General features: G+C 36.4%; 1 protein-coding gene across 1 annotated transcript; it reads left to right on the top strand.

Annotated features, from left to right (window-relative positions):
- Positions 1-87: 87 nt before the first annotated feature.
- On the top strand, positions 88-10,037 carry LOC105685327 (ras-related protein Rab-23). The gene is made up of 6 exons (XM_012399307.3): positions 88-420; positions 3,351-3,472; positions 4,491-4,653; positions 6,320-6,399; positions 6,580-6,773; positions 8,775-10,037. Exons 1-6 carry the CDS (start codon positions 388-390, stop codon positions 8,906-8,908), a joined length of 726 nt encoding a protein of 241 aa, XP_012254730.1. The 5' UTR covers positions 88-387; the 3' UTR covers positions 8,909-10,037.
- The last annotated feature ends 39 nt before the right edge of the window (positions 10,038-10,076 follow it).

The following is a 10,076-nucleotide window of genomic DNA, read 5'->3' as shown; positions in this document are numbered from 1 at the left end:
ATTTTCATCCAAGCAGTGCTGCCAACTTTGGAGCAACAAATTAACTAAAATTAAACAATTGAATGGATGCAGCTCGACGGCAGGTGTTTGTCACAGGTGGCTCAGTCGGCGGTCGGCTACCGCGTATCGGGTGGTAGGTGCGCGAGTGTTGTTAGTTTATTTTGGATTTTATTTCATTTCCGAACGTGATAGAAACATAAATCATATCGAAGTAACAATGAGGGGTACGGTGCGTCGGTTTGCCGGTGTTATACGATGAGAAGATGAATTTTTCACCTCGAAAGTGTGGTATTTAAAAAGGTTTTACTTCATCTCAACCCTATCCGTTGCAGCAGGAAGGGGAAATAGAAAATTGTTGGATATTATGCTAATCATAGCCGAGTCAGAATGCGAGAGGAAGAACTCGAAATATCACTCAAGGTATAAATGGAATTTCAATACTTTTACATTTGAAAAAACAAATCACCCCAAACGACCGCGAATAACGAATAAAAATCTCGCCTACGATTAATCGCGAGATGAAACGAACGTTAGATCGCGCAAATTTTGTACGGTAAATTTACACTTCGGCTCACGTTAATTAACGTTCATAATGCTTAGATATATTATTAATAGAATAATCAAACCTGAAGAATGAAAACGGAAGTTTACATCGGTATAACTTCAGCGGGGATAAATTCTTCTACCGAGCAACGGACTACGTTAATTACATACAATCGCAAACTCCATAATTCCGCATGCAAATATTCAAAAAGTGAGATTGAAACACGGTACGTTATACGCGTAGATTTTAGTTAATCAATTATGTTAAACATAGGCAGAGTAAAAACTGAAATTTCATTAAATATTATTAACGTAATGCGTCACTCACAAATATCGAAAGATAAGCTCAAGTTTGGGTTCTTGGCAACGTCAAGAACTCGATGGCAACAAGACGCATGATTTCAAAAAAATTCTCTGTTTAGAGTTTAGAATTTTAAAAAATTTTCAAATCAGTTTGTGCACTTGGCCTTATCGATTCGTTTCTGCCAATATGCCTATCCAAAATCGAACAATCGCGTTACTTATGCAACTCCAATTTTATAATAAACAATTATTGATAGATATATAAATAACTAATAAAAAATGGAAAAACTCGTTTACTGCACAAGCTGCAGAAAGTATAAGACCTCCTCAGCTCCATCTTTGATTGTATTAACGGTAAATGTGATTTTTCGTTGCTACCTACATGCATTCATGTATACCATGTGTACATACATAGCTATATGATACGTATATGTATTTACTTTTGTTCACACTACACGCACAAACTCACGTCGTGACATTTATTACACGGTTATCCTTTATACGGTGACATAGCTGTCGATGCCTGGCTTAATTTTTTACTTCACTTTCTGATCTCTAGATCAATAAATAAAAAGACCGAACAAGTTTTCTCCGACTTGTTTCGAGTACACCGCTCATTATTTTTACCGATAATATACAATAAATTGAGTTTTACATTTCAATTAGTAACCACCTTCCCAGTTTAACATGCAGACGTTATTCTACAGAATTGTCTGAGCAGGTATGCCGAAGGAAGAAAAAAAATAGAAAAATTTACTTCACCGGTATAATAAGATAAAAGAACAGGGATGATTATTCATTACGCGTACGACGCCCGACTGCGTGTACAACAAACTTTTGGCATTGAGAAATGATTGTATAATAAAGATTTAGAAGAATAAAACTCAAAAGATTAGAATAATGCGTTACAACAACTCATAATCTTGCTTACAATTATCTCTAATTGTTAATTAATTGAAATAAATTAATTAATAGCTAATGCGTTACACACGTATTCTTATACACATATGTATACATTTCACGATAATCCATCTAAAATTTACAATAATCATCGCACACTTCCTGGTACGAAGAAGTAAAACAGATCCTTCTCGAGATTCGAATCGCGTTCAAAAAATTAACTATCCTAATTCCGCGAGTGGGTATATTATCTGGATTATTTCTCTCGTAAAGAATTTAAATTGATTCATTTATCACAACTCAATCGATTTAATGCAGTTTCGCGAGAATTTTAACCTCTCTCAACTGTTAAATGAAATAAAATTAGTCGAAATGAGAAACCACCTCAATTAAAATACTCCAAGTGGGTATTTTTATTTTTCCGTATCGAAGCCAAAGACGTGACTTTATAATAACTTTTTGCACGATAATTAAGTGTTCCGCATCGTTAACGACCCGACACGACGATGATGATAATGATGATGATGATGATCATCATCTCCGTCGTTGTCGCGGTGACACAGATTTATAGATAATAAATAGAGAGTTTAATTTCACCGTGCGATTTTTCTCACAACGGTTGTGATTTTTAGCGACGCGCGTACATACATCACCTTCATCTCTACCAATTGTAGGAAAATAAAAATTGACCAAGCGATCATCCGACGAAAAATATCTTTCCACGCTATCGGTGATTATCGACAAAAATTGACAGCGATTTAAGAAAAATCATTGGCACCGTCACGCAGGATATGCACGTGTCGTCGTCGTAATACGCGTGACATATGAGGACCCCGTGGGATCCTCGTATAACGTACACTTCGATTCATTTCCTCAATTCACGGACCGGTTTTTCTGCCGAATCTGGACTTGAGTCTTTTTTCGTTTAGCCTACTTCGAAGTTAGGAGGCTGCACCGTTAACTGATATTATAATTTGACGAGCTTTAATTCTCAATATGTATATGCACGTAAAAAAAGAGCAGACATGCCATCGGCCTATGCGATCTAAAAAATTAATTGATAAATAAAATAAAAATACGATGTTTTTTTTTTCGCAAATTAGACGTCTAAAAAAATTTCGCAAAAGTAACCCGCACGTGTATAATACATAGTACGAATGAGTTTTGATATTTTAAAATCGAAAATTTTATGCAAGTGTGGTACCAGCGGGCAGAGAAAAAAAAAAAATTAAAATATGTACACCCGTAATGACGAAAATAAATTAAACAAATAAATAACGAAAAAAGTAGAATTATGTAAGCAGCAAACGGGCGTTTAATGAGGCAAAAATCAACGAGTAATAGCAATGTGTATAATTTACTTGTCACGAACTCACCTCATCTTGTATGAGAGATAAACGAAGAGATTGAAACGTCAAATTCTAATACCGTTTTTAAATTAGAGAAACTGTGCGGGGGCAACTCTAATTTCAGATAGATACATGTGTATCAGAATTTGAAATATGTAAAAATAAAACGAGTGCGGAATCTAAATAATAATTGTTTTTTTTTTTCATTATCGATTATCGTCACGTATGTCATTTCTTGTCTATCTATTTCCACAGGTGGTCATAGTGGGAAACGGAGCCGTTGGTAAATCATCCATGATACAGAGATTTTGTAAAGGAACTTACACGAGGGATTACAAAAAAACGATCGGCGTTGATTTTCTTGAACGACAAATAGAGTAAGCATAAATTCATCCCTGCTAAGTATATGGTATGCCTGTATTGTCGTGTCTAGCAAATTGGGTATTACACGCCGATGTATAATATTTTGATACGTAGGGTGTATGTCTTGGGTGAATTTCACCTTCTGTAACCTAAGGAATGATGCACAGTTATCTCTGAAGATCGTTTCACTATACCGAGAAGTCAGCGTCAGCAGCAACAGCAGCAGCAGCAGCAGCAACAGCTTGCCGTTCCCTTTTAATAATCGCATTGTTCATTACGGGTAGAGAGTGCACTTTATTCGCGTTGTGAGAAGAATTAAAATATAAAGAACCTCGGATCTGAAAATAAAGTGCATAGGCTAGAGAGTGTTATATTGTAGTTCGTGCGAGTTGGTTTACACACAGGGTGACCCGAAAAAAAATGAAAAGAACCTTTCATTCATTACCTTCTCTCGTTTTTGGTTCACCTTATAGTCAATGTACGTAAACATCTACAGATTCACGTAATAATTGTCAGAATTGCCCGCCCATCGATACAAGATATTCGTAGATGAAAAAATGTCGATTCCCTTTTTCCTTTTTTATACCGTCTCTTTTTTTACCATCTCGAGCAAAAGGTGCGATGCGTTATTGCTTAATTACTACCTCTGTACGTCATAAATTATTTGCTCATCTCCATTTTGGGTCGATATATATTATTCACGAGCGTATGACTCGTATGGACATATCGTCGTATAGGTATCTATACGACGTTATGACTTTTTTATTTCACTGCCCCTTGGCTATTTTCGACGATTTATCGACGATGCAGGGACACGCGGAAACGCAAACCAATTTATAACGCTGATGGAAATAAGATACCCTCACGGGTATACACTACACAACTAAAAGAATATTTCTTGCTTCAAATTTTCACGTCGTCGCTAGTTTTTTTTTTTTGTCTTTACTTGTTCCGTATTTATTTTTTTAGCAATTTTTCAAATATTCATGACGCTGCTATTCATGACGCTGCTATTAATTTTCCTCTCAACAGGGTCGACGCAGAAGACGTTCGTTTGATGCTATGGGACACCGCGGGACAAGAAGAATTCGACGCTATCACGGCAGCTTATTACAGAGGAGCACATGCATGCGTCCTCGCCTATTCCGCAACGGACAGACACTCCTTCGACGCGATACCTTCGTGGAAATTGAAGGTATAATTGCGAGCGAAGCTGTCGTCCTCACTTCGATTTGCGCGCACCAAATACATTCGAATAGAAATTCGAGGGTTAACGAATCGTCGTTATTAAGAAATCGCGACGGGGTGGCCGGTCGCGCGGGCAACTGCTTATTATACGATACCCTACATGGAATCTCATTCCTAATTTATTGGCTTTTTCTGATTTTTTTGTTCAATTTTTATCTCCTACTCAGCTCATTATTCTCGATCGATGTATGTCTGACCGCGCTAGGAATAGATATTACCTGTGAAATTCAAGGCGAATGAACCACACTTATAATCATAATAACGCCGATAAAACGAAAAGTATATCGACCGTATGCATAATCAAGTAATTTTGTTCCACCTATACGGGAAAATTATTATCAAAGAAAAAAAGGAGAAGTTACCTCGTTTCGTAGCGTTTTTGGGTATAATTTTAATTGATAAGATCAGTGGCTCTGATTTCTTTCTTTAATTAATTTTTATTACGCATCATGGTCTAGACGGTTTATTGAACTCGAAAACTTTTGAACTTGTACATTTGTGACAGTATAATATCGATCTTTATAGTAACGAACTATTTCCAATTTTACGGATGTGAAGATTATTGACGTTCTATAATAATTCTGGATGAAAAATTGTCTCAACATGTGCGTGTATTTTTTTTTCTCTTCATTCTCCTTTTATCATTCGATTACCACGCGTGGTTCGCAAGCTAATGTATATAACTGGTAGAGCTAATCGCACGTAGGTGCAGCAGCGATGTAAACCTTTTAGTTAATCGTTTGGAGTAAGTCCGTCTCCATATGTCCTAATGGACGAAGAGTTGAAAAAGTTTAACTCTTATTAGAAAACAGGCTTTGAAAATACCTTTAAAACCAATCCGGTTTCAAGACGCGAAGTAGTTACCTCTCTAGGTATAGAAAACTCGTAAAATGTGGTGTAGTCTTATAAAACGAAGCAAGTACACCTTACATCGTGCGCCTCTCAGACACAACGAAAACGTAATGGAACAAACCTTGAAATGTTCTAACAATCGCATCATTAGATGTACGTGTAATTTATTTTTTCTTTCTTCTTATTATTTATTCAGTTTTGTATGGTCAAATTTTTATATCTCTACTTTCGTAACGTGTATGCGCAATAGATCGTGCGGAAGATGCGGATAAATAAAAATCTCGAAGGAATTTTATTTGCTGGAAAGTTTATGTAGGTGCGTGTACAGATATTGTGGCGTACGCACGTGAAATTCCTCCAACAGAAAAAAAGGACGAAAAAAGAAAAATGTACATTTTGCTTTATTAGTCGAAAGTCACTTGTGATGTTCATGAACCGTTATAACTAATGAATGATGTCATTCACTCGATACGAACGTTCGCATTCGTCTTTTCAAAATCTGGCTTCTTCTATTTGTGCTTTAACATATTCGCTCGTCGAGTAGAAGCCAAATATTTTCTCAGATCTGCAAGGGTCTTGGCTGACTCTTGGAATTCAAAGGATCATCGTTTACTCTGAGTCCACATGTGCAAATAGATATAACGTCAATAGCTCTGTTGGACAGATTATTTGTTTACATGTAAACCTCCGTACCTAACTTTTCTTTTCTTTTTGATTTTTTTCAATTTTTCCCATTCTCAAATTTTTATTCTTATTTTCAGGTGGAAAATGAATGCGGAGAAATTCCTACGGTATTAGTACAGAACAAAATGGATCTAGTCGATCAATGCGTCATAGACCCGTGAGTATATCACACATTATTAATAATGTGTTTGATTAATCGAGTTGGAAATTATTCCCACTAGAAATAGACCATGACTGTTACAACACAATGCCCTTTATTTCAAACACTAGAATTTTCTTTAATATTAATTCTTTTTCCTTTTTTGAATCGCAAATTTTTTTTTTTCTTTCATTTCAGAGAAGAAGCTGAAAGACTGAGCAGAGCCCTTGGCTGCAAACTGTTGAGAACTTCCGTCAAAGAGGACGTTGGAGTTGTTGGCGTATTTAGACATTTGGCGTCAAGGTGCCTTCACGAAATGAGGAGATGCGAAGATGACTTTCAGGATGATCTGAGGCTCTACTCAGCTGGGCCAAGGTCACCTTCCGTCATAAGTACGTCTCACAAATATAGTAGCAGACGCTATCGCTAAAAAATTTACACGATAATTTTTATGACGCGTTTTATTCGACATCTTACACAACTTTTATTCCGATTCTAGATATTTAGGAAAATAGCAAATGGAACACACTTTATGCCTAGTAATAAGGGTTAAAAAAAATTAGAAGCCAAGCGATAGGGATTACTGATATCGCTGTTATCGGATGTCCGTTTTAATTTATTATCGAGTCATGTGCGCTGCGATAAATTTAATGAAATTTCGTTCACCACCCGACAGTTTTTCACCCATAAAATTTAGCTGTGTAATGTTTGAGCTAGCAAAACGGAGCGATGTATTGAAATATATTGATTTCTTACCATCTGTTATAACCGCTTGGCACGTATGTATCGTCAGATCAATTTATACCGCGAATCTGTTATGATACGCTCTTTTCTGTCAAACCGCTTGCAAAATGTTTGAATAGATTGAGAAATCAGTCATTGTCACGTGTCGATATGAATTTACGAGTCTATGATAATTCTATTTAAGTTTATCGTCAAAGTTGCGATTTTCTTACCGAAACTGGTAGCGAAAAGTATACCTTGTATGCGACTGTAATACCTCCGAGGTTTATAATATATGTATTTATTGCGGTAGCCGATGACCGCTGTGACGCCATAGAACCTTATAGTAACGAAGAAAAGATCGATATAACTACGGATGTGGCCAAGGAGAGGCCAGCCAGAGAATCTCGAGGTGCCCTTCAGGTTTTGCAACTCTCAACACGCGATCAGATAGTCGAAATTTACGAATTAACGACACGCCTTCTCCGCAGCTATATGATATGCATACATACGCATAATATTTGGTTTTTTCTACAAACATCAACGTCGATTTTTGTATGATTTCCTCTTCTTGGTCGGACGATCACGAAAGCCCGACGCTCATTCGAAGTTTTCCTTCGTCTTCCTGACCCGAATAACAAACGCGTTACCGTCCCCTTCACCTAAGTGAGTTGCTGAATGTCGATTCTGCGTTCCGCTTACAATTAAATATCTGGGGCACCAGGCGTCTGTAGATTCGTGTGTGTTATTTACGCGTGCTATTAAATGTATTTAAATTTAGTTATACACGCGTGCATCAGACTGCACAAAATTTATTATTTGCATTCGACAAATGATCGATTGATTATTCAAACAAGTTGTCACGGGAATAATTTTTTTTAGTCCTTTAGGAATCTATCGGTTTAAGGGACAAGACCGTCTTCGAGAACGGATGAATAATTATTCATTAGAATTAGGAATTCATATGGTTGAAATTAATTACAAATATAGTTAGTATCGAACGTTTCAAACGTCGATATGAACTAGTCGTTTGTATTCTCATTGATAAGAACAACAAGAACAAGAACAAGAACTATAGAACATATCATATTTGATCGACCAGAGAGACCTGCTGCTTATACTATAGAAAGATGCGGTATGTATAAGAAAATTTATAAGGAAAGATTTCAAGTTCGTATCGTTGCTTTTTTTCAAGCTTCGAAGGTACACATGTCCTGATGTTCCGTTACTTTCTATTTCTCGTGTACACCTATGTATATCGCACAAGCAGAATTCCTCCAAGGGTCGAGTTCATTAAAATCGTTTGTTCATATATTTTTTTTTCCAATACTTTTATGATTCTCGAGGCAGATAATTAGGTACTTGGATGTCCGTATACGTTTCCCTTGCCTTTCTCCGTGACCATGACCTACGATGAGGAAGCCTATTCCCATTCCTTGTAAAATATGCTGTATGACTACAGTGGCAATGGAAGCGGAAGGAGTTACGATTATGACAAAGGAGAAGACCCTTCCCTCGCAAGTTTAGAGTTTCCATACCGTTATGGTCTTTAATTAATTGCCCGCTCAGTATTTGATCGCTGAACCAAGCATCGGTCAAGAGCGTTATATCCTTTAATTACTAACGATGAACGAGAAAGAGCAGAGAATTTCAATTTTCTATCGTTTCAGGTGCATTCAGTCCCAACGGATCAACGGGTGGTCGAAGCGCCGGAAATGGAACGATAGTTTTGCGACCAGGTGGAAAAACAACTCGTAGTCACAGGAAGAAAAATTTCGTCAAAAACGCCTGCAGGCTTTTATAGCGGCGTTTATTATCTGCACGCTCATTATTTTTGCAAGAGAATCCATAACTATCGAACGAATGGAACGTGTCTTCGTGACGAAGTACACGATTAGAGGAATGAAAAAAAACGATATACGCGAAAAATGAATAAACAATTAACAAGGCGTGGCTTTGATTGGGGTCCACGGACGGGGATTTGAGGCCAAATAAAACGGAAATAGAAAATATAAGAGGAACATAATTCGAACCGTCCGTCGTTGAATAAAGTCTGACAGCGATGAGTTATAGTGTAACCGTCTATCTCAAGGAAGCGATAATCTTATTGCATGACAGTAAATACATGATAAAAATTCTATGCCGACCAACTTCCGAACCAGCATGGCTAAAGGCGAGGAGAGGAATTGGGAAGAACGGCGGGCAATAGAAGAGGTGTTCCACCCGGCAGTCGTGTAAATATGTGTTACTACTGCTGGGAATCATCCATTCCTTTAAAACGAGGCAACCCAATCCCTACTTCTCCTATTATTCGCTTGCCTCGTGTCGTCTTCATATCTCGAAGATCAGTCGTATCATAATCGTTTTTACCAATAAAAAATAAATCAAGAAATAATTAAATACCTGTTTAGATTACGAACATTGTTTGTATGTTATACTTTTACTTACAGATTGAGCGAATGGTGGATGAATTTGAATTAATTATTTTGTCGGTAATTTGTAAATATGTATTTTATTTTCATATACTATATATATTTATATATATATACTATATATATACTTGCTATATTAATAATAGAGCTTATTAGAGGAAGTAACACTTACTGTATTTGATTTTTATAATTTTTTTTTTTTCATCTACCGATGATTTTCTATGTACTTTTTTCAAACATTTAAATCATACACACATGCAAACATCCAACATATACAGTATATACATGCATACATAGGTATATAGATGAAGTATTTATATACACATAGTTTTATTTCTGTTCTGAAAGCGCGATGGTTCAAATCGCGAGTTAGTTGATGGAAAATTTAATCAGATTTAAAGACTATACAATACAGTGTATACTGTACATGAATTAATATCGGGTGGACGTGTGAGATATAATTAATTAACCAAATATAATAAACAAAGAATTATTATTGTACACATTGGACAATTGGTTTGCATATTTTACTTATAATTA

The sequence above is a fragment of the Athalia rosae genome, chromosome 3 (genome assembly GCF_917208135.1).
Source record: "Athalia rosae chromosome 3, iyAthRosa1.1, whole genome shotgun sequence".
Taxonomy (NCBI): Eukaryota; Metazoa; Arthropoda; class Insecta; order Hymenoptera; family Athaliidae; genus Athalia; species Athalia rosae.
This window is presented reverse-complemented; position numbering and strand designations above follow the sequence as displayed.